The sequence below is a fragment of the Daphnia pulicaria genome, chromosome 1 (genome assembly GCF_021234035.1).
Source record: "Daphnia pulicaria isolate SC F1-1A chromosome 1, SC_F0-13Bv2, whole genome shotgun sequence".
NCBI classification, from domain to species: domain Eukaryota; kingdom Metazoa; phylum Arthropoda; class Branchiopoda; order Diplostraca; family Daphniidae; genus Daphnia; species Daphnia pulicaria.
This window is the reverse complement of record NC_060913.1, coordinates 25,214,866-25,238,172: the sequence shown is the minus strand read 5'-3', so window position 1 is coordinate 25,238,172 and position 23,307 is coordinate 25,214,866. Positions and strand designations below refer to the sequence as shown.

The 23,307-nt window shown below is 36.4% G+C and overlaps 2 protein-coding genes across 5 annotated transcripts; both read right to left on the bottom strand.

The window, feature by feature from the left end:
• Positions 1 to 3,625: 3,625 nt before the first annotated feature.
• On the bottom strand, positions 3,626 to 6,452 carry LOC124314882 (F-box only protein 21-like). The gene is made up of 9 exons (XM_046780301.1): positions 6,182 to 6,452; positions 5,890 to 6,126; positions 5,420 to 5,822; positions 5,160 to 5,326; positions 4,783 to 5,095; positions 4,600 to 4,722; positions 4,368 to 4,539; positions 4,161 to 4,307; positions 3,626 to 4,071 (listed from the first exon to the last, which is right to left on the bottom strand). Exons 1-9 carry the CDS (start codon positions 6,340 to 6,342, stop codon positions 3,917 to 3,919), a joined length of 1,878 nt encoding a protein of 625 aa, XP_046636257.1. The 5' UTR covers positions 6,343 to 6,452; the 3' UTR covers positions 3,626 to 3,916.
• Positions 6,453 to 18,557: 12,105 nt separating this feature from the next.
• On the bottom strand, positions 18,558 to 21,779 carry LOC124314607 (dual specificity protein kinase zak2-like). Of its 4 annotated transcripts, none has more exons than XM_046779837.1 (8): positions 21,700 to 21,779; positions 21,294 to 21,519; positions 20,692 to 21,236; positions 20,508 to 20,620; positions 20,206 to 20,441; positions 19,638 to 20,149; positions 19,456 to 19,562; positions 18,558 to 19,383 (listed from the first exon to the last, which is right to left on the bottom strand). In XM_046779837.1, the coding sequence occupies exons 2-8, from the start codon at positions 21,503 to 21,505 to the stop codon at positions 18,658 to 18,660; spliced, it is 2,451 nt and encodes an 816-aa protein (XP_046635793.1). In that variant the 5' UTR covers positions 21,506 to 21,519; positions 21,700 to 21,779; the 3' UTR covers positions 18,558 to 18,657. The 4 variants fall into 4 exon arrangements, with proteins under 4 accessions (XP_046635793.1, XP_046635775.1, XP_046635785.1 ...); XM_046779819.1 differs by having other exon boundaries at positions 21,294 to 21,592; positions 21,700 to 21,777; XM_046779829.1 differs by having other exon boundaries at positions 21,294 to 21,550; positions 21,700 to 21,758.
• Positions 21,780 to 23,307: the final 1,528 nt, after the last annotated feature.

The following is a 23,307-nucleotide window of genomic DNA, read 5'->3' as shown; positions in this document are numbered from 1 at the left end:
GTTGCTAAAAGAATGAAACCCCATTTAGGTTCTTTCTCACCTATGTACAAAATTGTAAATCATTTACTTTTGAAATAATTTTATTCGGTATAATATAGAAAGACAAATTATTTCATGTTATAGTTGCATAACCTGCTTGAGGATAATCAATTTCATTTCCTGAATAGGTCCCCGGTATACAGTTATAATATTTACCACGATGGAAAGTAAGAAAAAGAATCGCGAGTCTTATATTGCGGTTTGCGGGAAATACCCCGTTGACATTTTCCCTAATCAGAGCACATCAAGTAGCTATAAAGAAAGATAAGTCACGAGCTGCGACATCTCTTGTCAGTCTATAACACGCCCTGCACTTTGTGAGACGTTTCCTTTGTTATTGATTGACACTTATCTTATGACTACGAGTCCAAATAATATCAGGTTTCAACTTCAAGTATGACAGTATTGATATCTACATATATGTATATAGATAGAGATAACTGGGTTAATAATTATACCGTGTAAGGATTCATTCGACTGTGGCGTTTAAGTGAGTTCAGTTGTAAAATTTGTGTTAGCAATTCATCGCTCGTCTGTACCGGAAATTTGCATTATTTCTCGTGGGAAAAGATGTTCAGATCCTTCCTGTTTCCGCTCTGCTTTTCATTGCTGGTGTTGGTGATCGAGTCGTCAGCTAATAACTACATTTGCGATTTCAAAAATTGCTACAAGCAATCCTATCCAAAAGACGACATACACTACGATTACGATAACAATTTTGAAAACGGTATAATATTTCCATGGATTGAGCAGTCGGAGTCTGGTGTCAAGTGGAGAGTCGAGAACACAACTTCGCTCTGGGAGTCTGGGAATGTCGCTCCTACACCGGTCAACGGATCGACTTATCTCCGAGTTGATCGCGGGTCAACTTTATCGTTCGGTGTGGCCGTTTTACGCAGTCAGATCTTCACGCTAAGGACGGATGAAGTTGCCACTTTCTCCTTTGACTTTTGGATTCGTTCCAAATGGCCGCAATTCACGAATCTCGAGGTGATTAAAACTATTATTTTATACTATCAGAAGGAAGGATTTTTTTAAAATGGTATCTTAATTGATGTGCAGTTGTATCTGGCCAAAAATGGAAATGAAGGTTTGCTTTTAAATTTGTACGAGTATTCCCATATCAACAATCGAGTTTGGGAGAGCAAAAATATACCCTTGGACGGCAGAGACATGTACAATTCGAATTTGTCGGTAAATAAGAAAGACGCTTGATTATCTCATGTTAGTGCACGATAATAAAGAACTTGGTTTTTTCTCGGTTTACCTGTCGCTGTGTCATTATTTGATTGCGCGACGTGATCGCACAGCTGGTGTTTTACGCTTACTGCGGCACTGACATCGAAGATGCTGTCGCTGTCGACAATCTCAAGTTTCAATCATTTGTACCGTCAACCGACCCGCCAAGCGAAGCTCCAACAACCACATCAGAATCAAGAACAACCGAGCCTCAAACCCCCGACCCTGCAACAACACAGTCTACCAATTCTCCAATAACCGAACCGCAAACATCAACCGAGCCTGGGACATCTGAACCTCAAACAACCGAGACTACTACACCAACAATAACCACTACTACACAAACAACCGATATTACAGAAACAACCACAACCGAGACAACAACCACACCCGAGACAACAACCACACCCGAGACAACAACCACACCCGAGACAACAACCACACCCGAGACAACAACCACTACTACACCAACAACCGACCCGCCAACCGACGCACCAACCAACGCACCGACCGACGCACCAACCGACGCTACAACCGAGGCAGAAAATCGACGTACTGGCAAACGAGATATTATGGAAAGCGAAGTTGGACGAAGTTGGAACATACGAGGTAAATTCTGACGCCAGAAATAAATTTAATTCTGTTGCATCTAAAAGATGCATCTAAATTAAATCCTGTCGTATAACAAATATAGAAAGTGAAGCATTTGTTTTTACTTACAAATATTTTTTAACCTCTGTAATTTCTCTTATGTATTTAGTTAATTTGGGTGGAAACAATTACTATACGTCGCTATGTATGATTATGATGAGCTTAAAATTACAAAATAAATTTCTTTTAAATATTTAATCCCACTTATCATTGCACAAAATAAGAAATAACTTTACTTGATGAATTGAATTCTTGATTCGAAAACCCGTCAAATTGCGTTCGTTGCTCCTCTGACACCAACTTGTCGCGATAGATCCTGACACCCCTCTTAGCCCAGTATAATGCCTGCGATGTACAATGATTGAATACAGAACATTTGATTGGATGTGGTGGTCGAAAGGACTTACCATTACAACGGCATTTGAATCTTCCCAGCGGATTTCGTAACGAGCTAAACCTTCGGCCCAACTGGTTAAATGTCTTATTGTCGTGAACAGAATTTGAAATTTTTTTACCGGAACTACATTCCTTCTCATCTAAAGGAATGTTTACAATAATTTTTTTTTCAGGAAGGTTATATTGCTAAATAAGATTTCCTTCTCGCCATCGATAAAGAGTTACAACGAAGATTGATTGACCCAATAACATGGTATTTTCAAATGGCTGACAAAATAGCTGAAAAAATAATTGTTGTTTTCAAATTGACCCGGCGTTTCGGAGTGGCCGGAATGAAAGCAGCTCTAAATTTGTTTAGATATTACGGCAGACCCAATCGATCACCCATGCTCAGTGTCAGTGCAGAGGCTCGTCAAGTGATTAAAATAGTATTTAGTGATAATGAATTTGTTCCGCAATTACGGTAGTATTGTCAAAACATATCCTCCCAAAATTAATCCAACTTTATAATGTAGAAAATACAAATGCTATTTTCTGATCACAAAGAAAGTTCTTTATTTTTTAGATATAATATAAATACGAGTAACCTGAGCCCCGTTCGAACCCGGGGAACTTTTTTCTATCGTAAAGTTGGACTCTTTGGCAATTCGCTTTTCTGTAGAATCATCTGCCCGTAATCGATTTTATCGTGGGAAATCTGCCCAGTACTTGAAGATTTCGTCATAACGGCGATGCTATAGACATCTGGTGGTGATGCTGGTTGTTGCGTCATCACGGCGACGACATCTGGTGGTGATTTGTTTGGGCATGTTTGGGCATGTACCATTTTGGGGGAGGAGCCTGTGTTGACACATTATGCGTGACATGAATTAGCCCCTCCCCCAAAAAGCTTGTTCTTTTATTATATATGGATATAAAAATGTTCTTAAACCAAAATTTAAAAGTTGATTTCTTACTTATACACATGAACTGATGACTATCAGTTAAATATGATTGGTCGTGTGCAAAAATGTATTAACTTCCCCATTATTCATAATTTACGCAAAATTAGAGCTTTAGTATATATTCGAATAAAAGCATGTTATGGTTGAAGCTAGGAGAAATGCAAATACTAAAAGATACTAAAAACTAGGCCCCCACTTTGCAGGGTTTCCACAGCTAATCGTGATTTGTGATAAAGACTCTTATTTTCATTATGAGAATCTATTCGATTAGTGCTTTTTTGTCTTCTAAATAACTGGAATTCAAAAGTAATTTAACTCTGCTTCGCTGTATAAGGATGAAACTATTTGGCAACAAATTCTAAAGAAATATCTAATGAATAAAATATCTAATACTGGCTATGTGTTTCAGCAATGTGCGATAATAGAATCCAATCAATATGGATAATAATGAAGCAACTTTTCTGATTTCTGCGACACAAAAAGTTTAATTTAACGGAATTCAAGTTTTACGGAACTTTCAAGCCGACGACGTTCAACTTTCACAATAAAAAGAAGCTTCCAAGTTATAAGAGAAAAAAAAATCAAGAAATAAAAGTGAACAGTCTGTAAAACCCATTAAAAAAGAAAGAAATATTGACCAGTTTGAGTTATCCAATCAATGATAAGGTGATTGCTTCATCCTCGGGAAACTGGGCTCTTTTCTCCGCATTCGGAAAGTACCTACGGCCATCGAATCTCTCAAAATGAAACCAAATTTTATTATGCTTGATGGGAACAGCCGCAGGAAGGAGCTCCAAGGTTTCTTTAAGAAAACAAAACAAAAAAAGATATTATTTGAAGATGGTTATTTGATATTAATTCTTAGTGGTCCAGCAACGCATAATTAGTTACCTTCAGGAACGTTTAATTGAAATTGGGAGTTATCTTCATCACTATCATCAACCATCAAGATATGATAGTGCGGCTGATCTTGGCTGGGAATTACTTTCTTTGTTCGGGAACAAACTTTGTCTTCATCAACTTCCTCATTGTCCGAATCTTCTTCGTCTTCATCAACTTCCTCATCGTCCAAATCTTCTTCGTCCGAATTATAATAACAATCATAAACGCTTGTCACCTTGGATTTCCATACAATCGATTCTTGGAACTTCACATTCCAAGACACAATAACGCAAGGCTTCTTAAAGTTTCTTCCCCATTTTTTGTAATTGCACATCACAACGAGACCAACTGAAAATTTTAACGAGGACGGCCGATGATGAACAGTTTTCTGAAAAAGACAAAACAATAATGAAAGGGAAAACTTTGCACATTCAAGATGTAACCTCACCGCTGCAGCGATTTCAGCTTTTTGTTCGTTGAGCTTACTGATACATTCCTCTAACATTTTCGATGGACTCCGAGAAAATAAACCACCAATGAAAGGTTTATATTCTGGAGACTGAAAATAATTCTACAAATACAACAAGAATTAATTGTATGAATTTGTTTATACAGTAGGTGGATATCATACTTGAAGTAGTTGGATTGCATCGTCTAATTGGATGCCCAAACCGATACAGTGTTCTGCGTAGAACGTGATTACGTTTGGGTTTTGGGGCGACATGGAGCACTGCAATCGTACATAGAATGACAAATTGTCTCTCATCATTTCCAGCCCAAATTCATCGTATTGGTTCCACATAAAACGCGTTAGAACTCCTAGCATATTAAACAAAACCGAGTCGACTGACGCTGCTGGTTGTTTTCTGAGGGATGGATACAAACTTGACTGGTTTAAATACCCTCCAAGAAAGACGTCAATATAAATACTATCTTCCTCTGACCTAACGAAGAGAAACCAAAGAATCTTACAATGTTAAACTGTATAGTAATAGTTTGTGCTGTTACCCGGTTGAATCCTTCCATCTAAGAAAAAGCTTTGGACGGTTCATCACGTTATCCGAGAACCAACTCTGGGCACAATAAACCGCCTCACAAACAATGCCCATTTTCCTAGCCACTTCCTGATAGATGGCACACAAAACTGCTGGGCAACCTTCCTTTGTTTCAAATGCCTTCAAAGTTAGAGAAAGAAAAATATAAATAAATAACATTAGACCTTCATCAGCATTGCATTTTAGCCAAATTGATAAAGTTGCAAGGCATACCTGTTGAAAATTACAATAGAGATTGTAATCAGAAGTATAAAAATGTGGAAGTTTTTTAAAACCCAATTCATTGAACATAACTTGGTTTATGGAATCCAAAATTTTAAGATTTTTCTTCTTTCGCTCATCAGTGCTAGCACATGATACTTTTCCCACTTCCAATTCCAGCAGTTGTTTCACTCTATCAGTTATTTTTTCAATTGAGCTTTCCAGGTCTTTCAAACAAGTTTGTTCTTCTCCAAGTTCCAATGTTGACCACTGTGATATAAGTGCAACTCCCTCAAACAGAGACTTTTGAGATTCTGGTTGGGCCATAAAATCTCTCCACTTTTTGTCCAGTATAGAGATTCTCACTTTGACTAATACATCTCTGGCATAGTGTAATGTGGTTTTATTTTCTCTTCTAAAGAAAATCAAATTTTGGTTATGTTTAAATTTCTAATAAATTACATGAATTAATTGATAGTCACATTTTCTTGTCATAGACGATTTCTTCAAGTTCATTCTGCACATATTCAGGAATGGGATATGACCCCGCAATCAACTTGTTGATCACAATGAGGGGAGATTGACCCAATGGATAAGCTACAGAGGACATGTTTTGAACAGCTTTTTGGACTTCTTTTGCTTTCTTTAATCTCATAGTTGTCCACTCAAACCAAACATTTTCATAGCTATTGGGAGTCTGCGAAAGAAAATTGCCCCACCTGTGCAACAGTTTTTAATTGTAAAAAGAAAGCCAAAACATTAATAGTTTATAACCTTTTAATGAACTTGAGCCTCCATAGTTCATCTGATTCTCGAATAATATTGTATAAAGGCCGACAGGAAACCATAAGACTTTGCAAGTCAGATATGGAAATAGTATCCAGTGAAAAGATGTAACATATTAAAACTTCGTTAGACAAAGAAAGAAGACTCATTTTCTTTGTCTGAATCTATTTTTCGACCTGAAATACACAATGCCTGCTGTTTAATGTTTACGTTCAAATTTCAAAGTACGAAACGGACGAACGGTTTGGAAATGTAACTACCGCATGGCCTACTCTAGTAACGGCCTATAGGCTGGCTATCCCTGTGTTGCCGAATGATTCCCAGCCCCTACCCCTTCCCATCCCCTACTTTTCATAGCCAGAGGGCCAAAAGTTATCTTGAGATGTTCCACTTTCCAAACCATCTTTCCACCGTTTGGATGCCTGTGTGTCTGACTTGCATTCCGCCATGGTCAGAATCGGTTGGAAATAAGCGATTGATAGTCTAGTGGTTAAAGGGATGGTCTCCCACAAGAGAAGTATGAGATTCAAATCTATGTAAATCATAATAAATTTTTCATAATTTTTCCTTGTTTTTTCTTTACTTTTAAAGGGAATTAGATGGAATGCCTAGATTCTGTAAAAAATGTGAGTTTTTTCACATTTTTTAAAACAAAATCTGAATTTGTTTTCTTTGGCAAGGACTTAGAAAAAAAAACAAATTCAGATTTTGTTTTAAAAAATTAAAAATGTGAAAAAACTCGCATTTTTTACAGAATCTAGACATTCCATCTAATTCCCTTTAAAAGTAAAGAAAAAACAAGGAAAAATTATGATTAATTTATTATGATTTACATAGTTTGAACCTCATACTTCTCTTGTGGGAGACCATCCCTTTAACCACTAGACTATCAATCGCTTATTTCCAACCGATTCTGACCATGGCGGAATGCAAGTCAGACACACAGGCATCCAAACGGTGGAAAGATGGTTTGGAAAGTGGAACATCTCAAGATAACTTTTGGCCCTCTGGCTATGAAAAGTAGGGGATGGGAAGGGGTAGGGGCTGGGAATCATTCGGCAACACAGGGATAGCCAGCCTATAGGCCGTTACTAGAGTAGGCCATGAACTACTGATACCGATTTGGATTTAGAAAAATCATCGCCAGGGTGCCAAATCTTCAAAAAAAAAATACAAATCTTCCAAAAAAAAATACTAGATAAAAAAATGAATAAACAAATAAAAAACCGCAAAAAAACAGGCAAAAACTAAAAAAAAATGTTCGCGAAATGGGGTGAAATAAAAAAAAAATATATTAAAATAATAGCTTTTTTCATGATTGGGATCTTAGGATCTATGGCTATTTCATGGTATTGGAATTTGAATTTCGAAGTTTGGACTTTGGAACTTGTTTGGAACTAGTATGGAAATGGAAGTTTGGAACAATTTGGTGGAAAGTTGGAGAAAGGGCTAGAATTAATTCGAATCTATTTAAATTCAATTCAACTTGAATTGATGAGGTGACGACGTCGTCACCCTATCTGTACAGATATAGGATAGGACTCCATAAATTAGACATTACAACATTGGTTTACTAGGGTTCTTATGAAGTTTTCAATTGAGCATCAAAACAATGCTACACGGCAGAATTTTATCGCGTAGTAATTTGCCTTTCTGATTGAGAAAGGGTGATGGATATATTTTTGTCGTTGCCGTTATTGTTCTATTGAATCGGCATATTGTTAGTAATAAAAAGACAAGACACATTGGTTTTATGGATTTTATGAATTTTATTGATCTGTACAGTCATGCAATATGACGCATCGAAAAAAAAATGAAAAAAAAGAAAAAGAAAAGAAAAAAAAATTAAAAAAAAATGCAAATTTTCCAAAACTGAAATTAAGCCAATCCTCTTCAAATCCAACCCCAAATTACTCCCCCCCCCCTCCAAAGCAAGACTCAACCCCGACGAAGAGATGTTATTCCTCGCCGTGAGTTCAAGAATGACCTGAGGTCCTGAACTCCCTCGACTTTTTCTTTTCGCTTTATAAAATCCAGAAGGGACCTGAGATCTCCACCCTCCCCAGCTGTCACGTTCGGTTTGGACCCAATTCCCGTCAATTCCACGATCCGGCCGCGGTCGGACAAGTTCACGACCAATAAGTTCTTCAAACGGTTTCCGCGATCGGGTTGACGGGTCTGGTGTCCTTTTCCGTTGCTGCCAGTTGGTAAGGTCTTGAATCGGTTGGTTTTCCGGACGGACAGGTGCTGATTCGGTTCGGGATTAGTAGCGATACGACGTTGGCGATTGTTCGTTTTGTCTCGTGGCAAGTTACGCCCAATCTCCTCGACGTCTTCATCAACTTCCATTCCGTTACCTTTCAAGAAGGGACTGACACCTTCGTCCATTTTCGGGAGTTTGTTGGATCTTTTGAGACGAATCTTCTCTCCAACATTACGCAGCCCAACAACATTTAACTCGGAGGATGTTTTGTCCAAACGAATTCGTTGTGGTCTGCGGTGTCGAATATCATCATCCTCGTACTCACAGGTGCGCTTTCGCTTATCAGACAAAGAAAGACATTGAAAGAGAAAACAGAGATCTGCCATTTTCAAATTTTAGTTTTGCAAACTGAAATTACTTTGTTTTAAACGGGCTTTCCTTTTATATGCCATGGCACTGCAGCCGTCGTTAGCAAAATGAATTTCCTCTCATTTTTCAAGTTTTATGAATTTAATTTCAATTCCGAGCATTTATTATCATGGTATAATCAAAGGAAATATTATTTCAAACGTATTTCAATTATTTTCAAGTAATTACATTGTTAAGATAATTATTAAATGAAATTGTTTATTCAGCTACGTTAAAACTTTTTTTAAAAACGCGCTAATGCAAGCCTTAACTGTAGTTTTCTTCTTGCCCAGTTGGAGTCTCTGTAGTCTGCAGGCATATTCGGCCAGCAGACGAATCTAGGGCGTGTCCTTTTGTTTTAAAAATGGCGACCATGTTTTGTTTAATAGCAAGTTTTACCGCCTCTCAGAGACTCAGATTCTTGTCACACGATTTCTGATCTGAAAAAGATTCATTAGGATGGTAATGAAGTTCTTGTGTTTGTACCAGTCGATATATGATGATGTTTAATTTAACGTAATGGACTAAAAGTAAACACAGTAACAGGAAAGATTCCAGTAGCATACTGTAGTGTTGCTACTGCTTGAGTTTCAGTTTATTTAGAAGGAGTGAGGTAAAATGGATTGGACTTTTGGAAACATGATCTGTATTTAATGAGTTAGAATTTTCTCAATTATTAAAAAAAAATGTTGTACTCCATGTCTTGTCACTCATGTCCATGTCTCCAAGCTCCATTTCTTCTCCTCTCTGGTTTTCGTTGTATTAGTACATGATGTAATGGTCATTTTTTTAAGAAGATAACACTTTTGGATCTCTAAGCTAAAGAACTGAAATACTAGCTTTAGTAGGAATGTCTTTCTGGATTGCTAGAAAACGACAAAATTGTTGTTTCATAATTCTTGATAGTTAAGTTTCCATTTTGAAAACAAATAACATGATCATTCAAAATCTTTGATGGGAGGTTTTCTCTTCTTAAACAATTTATTCAGTTTGGATCAAAATGTCTGATATTTTAAATTTGAGATGTTTGTAATTTCTTAAGTAATTGTGAAATGGAAGTAATTTTTGTCTCGAATGTATAGATGCTGCCCTCACTTTCAAAGAGGAATTTTTCTGGAAAACCATTACGTAGTACACAACAATGGTGCGGGGAAGAATGACGAAGCACATAGGCCTATTGAAGAAGAAGCACAGAGCTGATACATATACATTCTCGTAGCCGCCAGTCCCGCCACGATGTTGTTCATCGTCTCATCAAAGTAAAAATATTTTACTTGTTAATATTCTTTTAATCATCGTTTTTTTTTCTCATAAAAGGAGAGAGAGGAAATCTATCTGTTTGCACAGGACATGCAACTTTTGTACAAACCAGTCTACACACATCGATGTCAACCCATATCATCTAAATGTGAGTGCCTGCATTTATACGTTTGCTTTTTGTTTTTGTGGGAAATTTGTTCACCTCGTTCCTTTCCGGCTCTGTACATGATTATTAATTGTAAGTGCTAAATACTTTTGGTTAGACTGTTAGTAATTCCAGTAATTTAAATTTAGTAATTTTTTAATAAGAAAATTTTTTGTTGTATTTTGATGGTCGAGAGAGAACAGTTTTATTTTGGTTAGATCGTTAATCGTAATTTTTTAAATCTGATTCTGATTACTTGTAGCAAACGCTGTTACGAAAGGCATAATCTTATAATCGATACTAAAATTATTGGGAATATTCTGTTGCCGTACCCAAGCTGTTTTAAATTCCATTTCTTTCTCTTTACTTGATGTCTAAAATCTGGATTCTGGGAGTGGGGGTAAAAAACCATTCATATGTCTGTCAATCAAGTAATAGCCAACGCCAACTGTCGGTATGGTCAGACTTCTGATAATTTTACCAAATTCAGTAAGAAATTAATGAACCTAGCTATGAGGAGCAGGGATGAGTTGCCCCCTAGCGATACATAGTTGCTTTTTATTTAATTTTGATAATAATAATACAGGGAGGCATTAGAATCCAATTCAAACTTCGTTCATTTGGCCACAAGTAACTTGCATGATTTCACCGCGATTAATTTCATGTTGATAATTGTCACACAATGGAGTGAGAGCATTATTTGCTGAAAGTTTTAATTTTTAGTCGGTTTTGTTATATGGTCAACCAGAGTTCAACACAACAATGTAACAATCTCTTGCTTAGGGAGTAAATAACTAATTGCCTTCTACGAACCGGTTTTTGTTTTTATTTTTTAAACTCGTTTTGAACTAACTAATTTAGTTTTTTTTGTTTTACAAAGATGGCAGATCGAATCATTGATCTTTCTAATTCAATCCATACAATACCGGGGTGTGTTTGATGCTGACATCTACATGAACTTCACCATATTAAGGTAGGATTGCATCAGTTTAATCTTTCCGTTTTTTTTTTTTTTGCGTTTGTTTACTCTGATTCATACAAAAGAAGACTTTGCTTAGTTTTTGTTTGATTGGCGTCCCAAGTTTTTCTGAGCAGCTTCAAAAGTAGCACAATTTGTTGCTTTAAGTTTAAATGATTTTTATGCGTTAACAAACTACTGCTTAAATTGCTTCGTCTTCATGTTCTCTGTTGTATTATCTTGTTCATTTCACATTTGATTTGACTGCAATGAAGCCGACGTTTTTGAATCCAAATTTCCCAAACGCAGTCAGCTTCTTACCGATTTCACTCTGTTGGATGCATTATTATGAAATCAATTAACAACTACACTTTGTTGACGCCAAATTTTAGCTAGAGCGAGCCACGATTTAGCTAGATCATTAAAAAAAAATAGTTATTAAACCGTTTTCTGGCTTCGAACAATACGTGCAATAGTAAAGCCATCCTGCTCTGGTCTCCCCTGTCTTCGCAACACTCCTTTGAATTGAATCCACTTCCATTTTTATTTAAAAGTCCAATTATGTCAATTAAGTTTTCGTTTTTATAGTTTTCACGCAATAAAGCGACGTTATTTTCGTACTGACCTTCCGTAAGTTGAATTATTTCTATTAAATTTTCTTTTTGGTAAAAGCAGCACAAAAAATTGAGAGCATTCCATCCTACATTGGTCTTGCGATTGACGTCGATTCCATTTTCAAGTAACAGTCGAATGATGTCAATTAAATTTTCGTTTTGATAATAGTGACACAATATAGTGAGAGCATTTGCTTCATAATCGGTCTTACAGTTGACGTCGATTCCGTGTTCAATTAAAAGTTGAATTATTTCGATCGCATTACCATTTTGATAATAGTGACACAAGATAGTGAGAGCATTTGATCCATAGTCGGTCTTGCAATTAACGTCGATTCCGTGTTGAATTAAAAGTCGAATGATTTCAATCAAGTTTTCGTTTTTATAATGGCGACACAATAAAGTGAGAGCATTCCAACTCCCGTTCGTCTTGCAATTTACGTCAATTCCGGTTTGAATTAAAAGTTGAATTATTTTAATCAAATTTGTGTTTTGGTAATGGCGACACAATAAAGTAAGAGCATTCCATCTGACGTTGATCTTGCAATTTACGTCGATTCCGTTTTGAATTAACAGTTGAATTATTTCAATCAAATTTTCGTTTTGATAAAATTCACTTAATTTGGTGAGAGCATTATTTCCGTTTTTGTCTTGGCAATTGATATCAATCCTGTTTTCGATCAAAAGATTAATAATCGCAACAAAACTGTTGCTATTATGAGTTTTGTGATTATCACACATTATCAGGAGAGCATTTTCCCCTTCGCAGTTCAGTGAATTGACGTTGGCTCCGTTTTGGATCAAGAGACCAACTATCTCCACCACCTTGCCACTTCCAATTTTGTTTTCCGCTACGTGTAATAGGGGTGTCGATCCATTTGGGTCTTTGACGTTGATGTCTACACCTTCTTGTATCAGTTTCCCTATTTCTTCCACGCTTGAATTTCTTTTTGAAACTAAGGTCAAAATCTGGGGTGAATTTTAATAGGATCAAGACTGGTGATTTAAAATAATAGATAAGACAACGTTTTAAATTATCTTTTACCCTGTTTATCTTTTCTTTTTCGAGTAGTTCAACGACATCAGACGATGTAATTCGTTCTATCGGTTCTTTCACTAACATTTTTCGGATTATGTTACAAGTGTCCTCCGTTTCTGTGTTAAAAAATCCGAAAATTTAGTTTGACAACAAACCAACCGAATTGGTTTGAAATTTTTAACTTGATTAAATTGTTTTTCATATTAACTTACCGGGAAGGATGGTCGGTTCCATTGTTCGTATGTTCATTGGAATTTGATCTCTTATAGCACCAAAAAGATGAACTCCCCCCAAAAGGAAATAGCCAAAGACGAGGCCTTCTGCGAATACATCGCTCTTGACGGTTCCTCTATGCTGTTCTTCGTTTTCAGTAGAATCCTCGTTCAGAAATTTCAATATTTCTGGTGCTAACCAATTGAATGTTCCTTTCACTCCACTCATGGTGAAGGTTCCATTTTCGTTGACACGTTTACTGAAACCGAAATCAGCCCATTTTATCAAAACCTGGTTTGTGTTTGGATTCACCCAAATGAGGACGTTCTCTGGCTTGATGTCGCGATGGACCAATCCATTTTTATGTATGTGCTCGAGTCCTTTAGCCAACTGGAGGAGAACTTCCGTATCTGGCGGCATTGGGCAGCGGTATTTTTTCGGGTCATTTTCTTTTAGAAACAGTTTATCCAAAGAATTATTGCACAGCTCAAGAATGAAACATCTAAAAATTAGAAGTTGAGAAATGTATGCTTGTAATTTTGAAAGCCACGCTAGGTCAGGTTTAAAAATATTTAAAGTCCAAGTCTTCCTCCACGTGAAATAGTTTGATGACGTTTTCGTGGTTAAATTTTTTTAACGAACTTTCTTCGCGTTCGCTTTTCGTGGTGTTATCTATAGGAATTCGTTTGACGGCTACTTTAATTCTACCCCAAACACCTTCATAAACAATTCCATAATTTCCTTTTCCTAAAATCTTTTGACGATCAATAGACAAAACTGATCTAACTGCCATTTTGCCACAGTAAGCTAACTGCTAACTTCACTAAATGGTGTTTAGATAGAGAAAAACAACAGTCGCCTATCGACTGTAAAAGAAGTAGCCTACTGTTATCTCTTGTTTTGATAACATGTTTGTATAGCTTTGATATGCATAGTCATGAGATACATAAAGATGACGTTGCTTCGCGTTGCTTTGTAACCATCCATTTGAAATCGACCATGATCGCTTTGCATTTATTATCTGACTTTTTTTAAAAAACCAACAGGCGTAGTTTTTTAAATATTTTTGTTGTCTAAAAAACATTTCGGCAATTTTGTTTTTATTTATTTGTTGTGAATATTTATTTGCCATTACTTTCAATTTGCAATTTTCAAATATTGTTTTCTTCGAGGTGTCAGCAATAATTTTTTTTTTTTTTTTTCGAAGTAAATTTACTTCTTTTTACCTTTTGATTTGTCTATTTTGCAGCCAAAGGCAATAGAAAAATGCAAGAAGCCTCTTTCGCGCGCGCTCTTGGATTTTGCTGTTTTAGCACTTTGGGTGTTTGCGAATTTTCGCGAGCGGACTAACAACTGCTTCAACTTTCGGTGGGATCTTTTCAGGTGGGCGAATCTTTCCTCCGCACAGTCCAACGTCCAACTCAGACGATTTAGCCAAACGAAGTCGTTTGGGTCTGCGCTCTGATGTGGTGTCGAATTCCTTCGTCGACGTACTCTAAAGTACGTTTCCGCTTCTCAGACAATTTGAATTTTAGTTTTGCACACGGCAAACTGAAATTATTTATTCTAAATTGGGGTTCAAACTAATGAAATGCAACCGTTGTTTGCAACACCCCATTAGGCTCCACCTGTCATTTTCTAATTTTTTTTAATTGAATTTAAATTCTTTCAATCATTCATCTCTTAAATTTATTTAATGAAAGTCCACATATTACAAATTTATTTTAACAATTTTTAAAAATTTTCTTTGGTGTCAAGATTTTTTATGCATTGTTTGATTAACAAGGTAGAATATAGGTGCGTATTGGTTTATTTGATAATGGTAACGTAGTTTTCAAAACATATTTTTTATGTAGCCAAATTCTAAGGGAAAATCGCGGAAAATTGTATTTAAATTAGGACGGCAAACTATAACTGAAAAACTTACATATTAACATGGATCGTTGACTCTCATTCGTCAGGTTGCTGGTTTATCTGCATTATATAAAGTAATCGCAAGATTTCAGTGCGATTTTTTTCTTTATATTTTCTCTGGAAGTAGTCTTGCGTTTCTTTAGTGACATTGAATCCACTTTTGATTAAAAATGTTATAACGTCAATGAAATTTTCGTTTTTATAATGTTCGCCCAATAAAATGAGAGCATTATCTCCGAAAAAGTTTTCCGAATTGATATCGATCTTCTTCTCAATGAAAAGTCGGGCAATTTCGATGAAATTTTCGTTTTTATATCTTGCGCACAGTATATTGAGAGCATTATCTCCTTCTTCGTTTTTGCAATTGATATCGATCCCATTTTCAATGAAAAGTCGAGCAATGTCAATTAAATTTTCGTTTTGATAATTTGCGCACAGTATATTGAGAGCATTATCTCCTTCTTCGTTTTTGCAATTGACATCGATCCCATTTTCAATGAAAAGTCGAATAATGTCAATTAAATTTTCGTTTTGGTAAGAGTAGCACAATAAATTGAGAGCATTTTCTCCGTATTCGGATTTTGAATTGACATCGATCCCATTTTCAATGAAAAGTCGAATAATGTCAATTAAATTTTCGTTTTGATAACATCTGCACAATAAATTGAGAACATTTTCTCCGTCTTTGTCTTTGCAATTGACATCGATCCCGTTTTCAATTAAAAGTCGAATAACGTCAATTAAATTTTCGTTTTGATAATATCTGCACAGTATAGTGAGAGCATTTACTCCTTCTTCGTTTTTGCAATTGATATCGATCCCATTTTCAATGAAAAGTCGAGTAATGTCAATTAAATTTTCGTTTTGATAATTGGCGCACAGTATAGTGAGAGCATTATCTCCAAAGGCTAATGCGTCTTTGTTATTGTTATCGATCCCATTTTTAATGAAAAGTCGATTAATGCCAAAAAAATTTGGGGTTTTATAATTTGCGTACAATAAACTGAGAGTATCATCTCCCTTTCCATTTTTCCAATTGACATCGATTCCATTTTCAATTAAAAGTCGAGCAATTTCGATTAAATTTTTGTTTTTATAATTTGCGCACAGTAAAGTGAGAGCATTCTCTACGAAGGGTAATGCGTCTTTGTAATTGATATCGATCCCATTTTCAATTAAAAGTCGAATTATGTCGATTAAATTGTCGTTTCTATAATTTCTGCACAATGAATTGAGAGCATAAACTCCATATTTGCTTTTGCAATTGATATCGATACCATTTTCAATCAAAAGTCGAATGATGTCAATTAAATTTTCGTTTTGATAATATTGGCACAATAAACTGAGAGGATTATGTCCGTTTCTGTTTTTCCAATTGATATTGATCCCATTCTCAATGAAAAGTCGAATGATGTCAATTAAATTTTCGTTTTTATAATTTCTGTACAGTAAACTGAGAGCATTTTCTCCTTCTTCGTTTTTCCAATTGATATCGATTCCATTCTCAATGAAAAGTTGAATAATGTCAATTAAATTTTCGTGTTTATAACTTGCGCACAGTATAGTGAGAACATTATCTCCGTGATCGTATTCGCAATTGATATCGATCCCATTTTTAACGAATAGATTGATGATTGCCAAACAACTTTTGTTTTTTTCATGTTGTTGTTCACAATTTCCGCACCACAAAAGGAGAGCATTTTTACCCTCTCTGGACAGTGAATTGACGTTGGCTCCATGTTGGATCAAGAGACTAACTATTTCTACGAAATTATCACTTATCTTTTCGCTTTCTGCTAAGCGTAATAGTGGTGTCAATCCTTTTTCATCTTTGGCATTGATATCCGCACCTTCTTGTATCAGTTTTTCAATTTCTTCCACACTTGGGTTCCCCTTGGCAATTAAAGTAAAAATCTGTGAATTTAAAAAAAAAAAAAAAACTGGTTAATGCATAGTAATAGTTAAAAACTTCACGTAAATGTTTTCTTGTCTTTCCTTCGGAATAGTGTTTGTGAGTCGATTAACGACATCAGACGATGAAATTCGATAGTTTGGTTCTTTTTCTAACATTTCTATGATTGTATTACGAATTTTTCCCGTTTCTACAAGAAAACAGAGAAATTAACCGAAAAACGTTAAAAAAATTTATATTGATAGGCTATTTCACAAAAAATTGTTATTGGGTTTCCATACAACTTAGTAAGTTGAACTTACTGGGAAGGTTGACTGGTTCTTCTGTCCGTACTTTTACTGAAATTTGAAAACTTGAGGAACCAAAAGGATGAATCCCTCTCGAAATGAAGTAGCCAAAGACGAGTCCTTCTGCAAATACATCGCTCTTGACGGTTCCTCTGTTCTGAGCTTCGTTTTCAGTGGAGCTGTCCTCGTCCAGTAATTTCAATATTTCCGGCGCGAAATAATCGTAAGTTCCTCTAACACCACTCATCGAGAAAGTTCCCCTTTCGTTGACACATTTACTCAAACCAAAATCTGCCCATTTCATCACTACTTGTCGGGTTGTAGAATTCAAGCTGATGAGCACGTTCTGTGGCTTGATGTCTCGATGGACTAATCCCATTTGATGAATGTACTCGAGTCCTTTAGCCAACTGAAGAAGTACTTCCGTTTCTGGCGGCATTGGACCACTGTATTTTTTCGGGTCATCTTCTTTGAGAAACAATTTTTCCAAAGAGGCATCACATAATTCAAGTGTGAAACTTCTATAAACGATTGATTATCGGAAAGTTTAAAATGCTAATTCGAAAACTGTTTGAATTTTAAAATACTTGATGTCTTGGTCCTCCTCCACGTGAAATAATTTGATGACGTTGGGATGATGTAACATTTTCAGGGCCTTCTCTTCTTGTTCATTGCTTGCGGCATCCCCTATAAGAAATCGTTTGACGGCTACTTTACTTTCACCCCAAACACCTTCATAAACAGTACCAAAACCTCCAACTCCTAAAACCTTTTGACGATCAAAGGTCAACATGTTAACAAATTAATCAATTAGCCAAAAGCACTTAAACTAGGTCCACTTTCGTTCAACTGAAGGGTGGGGTACTTGATGCAAGAAATATAACTGTTGCTATAGCGCTTGTAAATTTATTCTACTGATAAAAGTACTTTTATCTTGTTTGTTTTCTTAATGATAACTTGATGCATCCTTTATCTTTGTCCCGTATAGGGTCATTTTACTCACCAGAGGCTCGAGTATACCTAAATACCACAGTGTACGTACTTTAAATCTTTTAATTCTACATCACGTAAAGAAGACAGGGTTAAGTTCTAAATGTACTGTCCACAATTTGGAGAACATTTATCAATTCAGGAAGTTAATTGGCGATGCGATAGGCTATGGCCTATATTTTTGCGTTTTAGCTTTTAGTGTTGTCATTCGTCATCCATTCTTGGATAAGAATCTGCCGAAATCACTTTTGATAATGAAACACTTGAATGAAAATTATAATAGAATCGGATTTCAATTTTTTTATTTAAAGAGTTTTAAATGTTGAAGATTTGATTATCCGATTCACATAGTGAACGGCGAATCCAGCGTGTACGAAAGGCATCTTTTTCAATCCAAGAGACGTTTTAATTAAGAACAAGCTGGACCACAAAATCTGTTTTATTGACATTTGCTTTTTCTTTTTTTCTACAGTATAGTGACTCGTGAATACGGATGTTTGTTTTGAATTATTTCAATCAATTTAGTTGTGTTTCCTTTTCATTGCCTTAGACGAAGATCCGGCTTGAGTTCTTCCTCTTTGTCTTATTTCTTCTTTACTCAAGAGTTCGACGATGTTAGCCCTGTTTTCTTCCCTGTAATGATTGATTATGATGTTGAGGGCGTTACCTTCGTTGTTGGGGTTGCAGTGGACTTCTATTCCATTTTCAATCAAAAGCTTGATGATGTCGTACAGATTTTCGTAGCCATAATTGCGACACAATACGGGTAGGGCGTTGTGTCCGTAATCGTGAATGCAATTGATTTCGACTTTCTGTTCAATTAAAAGTTGAATGATGTCCATTAAATTTTCGTGGGTATAGTACTCGCACACGTAATGCAAGATATTAGTGCCGTATTTATTCTTGCAGTTTATGTTAATTTCGTTGTCGACGAAGAGTTTAATTAAGTCGATTAAATCGTCTTTTTTATAATTCACAATCAATTTCAGAAGGGCGTTTTCTCCGTAATCGTTTTTGGCATTCAAGTCGATTTTCTTTTCAACGAAAAAGTGAATAATTTCGACAAAATCGTTATGGCGGTACGCTTCACCGTTAGCTAGTAATTGCAACAAGGGAGTCATTTCATCTTCATTGAGGCAATTGACGCTGATGCCTTGGTTTACTAAATTTTTGATTTTAATCAAACTTGGGTTTGGTTCTGTACACAAATTGAACAGCGTCTTTTCCATTTCTTTTTGTTGAGAATTCTGTCACACAAAATATCAATCAACAATTATTAAATGCTTTTCGCATTCTTTATATTTACGTAATAGTCTTACCCAGATGTCTCTGAATTCTTTAACGACGTCCGATGATGTCAATCTGCTCTCTGGCTTGTAAGTCAGCATTTTCAAAGTTAACTCACGAATAGAAGAAGGCTGGATTTCTGGAGAAAGAAAATATGTTTAAATTGACAAAATTTGTGGACAAAATCAATCCCATTTTTCGCATACAAACTTACTTGACATGTTGACCGGTTCATCTTGGATGATATTTGTCTGAATATTCCGTGAAATCGAACCGTAAGGGTGTTTACCATCTAAAAGAAGGTAGCCGAAAACGAGTCCTTCGGTAAAGACATCGCTCTTGAAGGTGCAACATTCCCACTGGAATGTTGCAGGATTTTCCGACTGACTCTCTTCGTTTTCGAGCGCCTTTAAAATTTCGGGTGCCAGCCAGTCTAATCCTCCTTTGATTTCGTTGATGGGGCAAGTTCCTTTTGCGTCAATTTCTTTACTTAACCCAAAATTAGTCCATTTCATAACAGTAGACGAATTTCCCGTCCAGAGAAGAACATTTTTGGGCTTCAGATCGCAGTGAATAAGTTTCTTTTCGTGAACATATTCCAATCCCATAGCCAATTGGTAAAGAGCTTCTTCTGTTTGAGGTTTTGGCCCGCGGTATTTTTTGGGATTCTCATCATTCAAAAAGATCTGATCCAGCGATGCTTGGCACAGTTCCAGTGCATAATATCTATTATTTCAATTAATAGTAACTTGATTCCAACTTTACTTTTTTTTTCGTTTTACCTGAATTTCGAGTCGTTTTCTGCGTGAAATAGTTTGACAACGTTGTCGTGACTAAGGTTAAGCCAGGATTCTTCTTGTTTCTTACCTAATACGTGAACTAATTGCATCCGCTTGATTGCCACTGGAATACGAGTCGTCCCCCAGACACCTTCAAATATGATACCATTACCTCCCATTTCCAAAATTTTTTCCTGGTAAATTTCTAACATGCTGCCGGGTAGCACATTCCTTTTTGCCTAATCAATCATACGGTTTCAAGGTTAATTTTATTTGAATATATTTTCTGTCTTATCAATTTTTACCGGAGCTCTGTACTCTGTAAGATATTCAACAACCTCCGAAGAAGTGATCCTTTTATCTGGTGCGCTGGACAACATTTTCAAGATAAGATTGTGAACGTGCGTTGGTTGAATTTCTATCAAAGAAAGGAAAAGCAATTTTGAAATTATGACTGGACAGTTTTTGATTTTAATTGTAGTAACTTACTGCTGATATTCACGGGATTATTCTTCAATATGTTATTAGCTATGTCCAATTGGTTATGACTATTCACAGGAATTTTCCCGAAAATATGTTCACCGTCTAAATAGAAATAACCGAAGACGAGGCCTTCGGCAAAAACGTCGCTCTGGATAGTTCCCCGTCGACGTGAAGATGATGTAATTCCTTCTAAATCATCCGTTAATTCTTCTTCCTTAAGTAATTTCAGTAGTTCTGGTGCTAACCAATTATCGGTCCCTCGTACTCCACTTATAGAAAAAGATCCGTTTTCGTTGACTTTTTTGCTTATTCCAAAATCAGCCCATTTCATTAGGACTTCTTCTTCTTTTTTGGGATTCACCCAGATGAGGACGTTCTCAGGCTTGATGTCACGATGGACCATTCCCATTTCATGAATGTATTTTAATCCCGTGGCTAATTGGTATAGAACTTCTTCTCTCGGTGGCATTCGCCTGCAGCATTTTTTGGGGTCACCTTCTTTGAGGAATAACTTGTCCAACGAAGCTTCACACAATTCAAGAGCATAATACCTATAGTAGAATTAAATCTTATCTAATATATTTTCTAATATCGAAGAGGGGCATTACCTGAAATCGGAGTCGCTCTTGACGTGGTATAATTTGACAACGTTGAGATGTTTCAAGTTTCTCAGAGCCTCTTCTTCCTTTTCGCTGACTTCAATATCCACGAGCTGAAGTCGTTTAACGGCTACTGGGATGTGATTTGGACCCATGGAACCTTTAAAGACGATTCCAAATGCTCCTCTTCCTAATTGGTTTTTGCTGCATTCAAATTCCATCTCGAATCAACAGGCTGACAAAAGACTGCACAAGTTACGCTCGGACTGCAAAGTTATTCCCATGGAGCTAAAAAACCAAATTGAAAGCAAACATCATAGAGAGAAAATAATAGTGTCCGATAGTGTCTTAACTAAGAACGTGACGTAAACTATAATGATTTGGTCGTTAATTGTTGAAGAAAGCTTTTTTTTACCTTATTTTTGGGGGAATTTGCGTCACGATCGCCGAAGCTTCGTACGTGTAAATGGTTTGGTCGTTCTGAAGGAGAGGTGATAAAAAAGCATATTGGTATTTTTCGTTATCGTAATTTCTTATCAGGTTCTCGTTTTGGTAGCACTTTTCGATCGTTGAACAATTTGACTATTAATTAATATAACAATTTGACCACTTTTTAAAATTTTAAAATATAAGCTGCGCTAGCGTAACGCAGAGGGTGGTAGGGAGATAGTTTAAGGGTGGGTTCTGGTCGGGTGAATAAATGGGGTGTCGTCGTCTGCTGGCTCTCCCATTGAGTTGGTCATCTCCTTATCTCTGCGTTTATACCGTTTTACCTATTTTGAAATATAGCCTGTTGTAAACTGTAAGTCCGACTCATGAGCTATAAAAGGACGGTTAAAGTCGTAAACAGTTTAAGCCCAATAAGTAATTCTATGCATGTAAAAATAAAATGCTTTGTGCTTTTTCCGACAAACGGCTTTTTTAAAGATCGAAAAATGTTCAATTAAATTTTTATAAATTAAAAAAGTTTCAATAGGCCTTAATTATGTTAGTAAACCAACTTGAATTTATCAGACTTTAGCTTATTGACCATTATCTGCCAACAATTCATTAAGAAATGAATTTTCGTGCAGATATCGGCCATACACTCCATATAGTAAGTCCCACAGTTTTTGTGAGATCCCCTTCGTTCCAAAATAGTTAATCCGCTCTTACAATTTTAATTTTGAAACGTCCAATGAGAGAATTTCGCCCAAGTTCCTATATTCCTTGAGCATTGTACGGTACGAGTCTACTTCCGTTTAGAATTCTTACAGAAAGCGCATAAGAACTTGGGGCCAGTTAGGTTACGTTTTGTTAAATTGTTATCTGTTATACTGATCAACAGTTGTCATAAAAACATAACGGAAATGAATTAGACAAACAAGTAGAGTGTTTTGATTTTATAAATTTTATTTTATCCATAGTCATGCCTTATGACGCATCGAAAAAAGAAAGAACGAAATGCAAATTTTCCAAAACTGAAATTCAGCCAATCCTCTTCAAATCCAATCCAAAATACTTCCCCGCCAAAGTAAGACTTAATGGCGACGAAGAGGTGTTATTTTTCGCCGTGAGTCCATAAGTGACTTGAGGTCCTGAACTTCCTCTAAATAAGTCGGCTTCGGTTTATTAGTCACGTTCGGTTTGGATCCCGTCAAGTCAACGATCCGGCCGCGGTCGGATGAGTTCACGACCAAGTTCTTCTTCAAACGGTTTCCGCGATTGCGTAGACGGGTCTTGTGTCCTTTACCGTTGCTGCCGGTTGGTAAGGTCTTGAATCGGTTGGTGTTCCGGACGGACAGGTGCTGATTCGGTTCGGGACTAGTAGCGATGCGACGGTGGCGATTGTTCGATTTGTCTCGTGGCAAGTTACGCCCAATCTCCTCGACGTCTTCATCAACTTCCATTTCGTTACCTCTCAGGAGTGGACTGACACCTGCGTCCATTTTCGGGCGTTTGTTGGATCTTTCCGGGCGAATCTTCTCTCCAATATTCTGCAGCCCAACAACATTTAACTCGTAGGGTTTGGGCAAACGAAGTC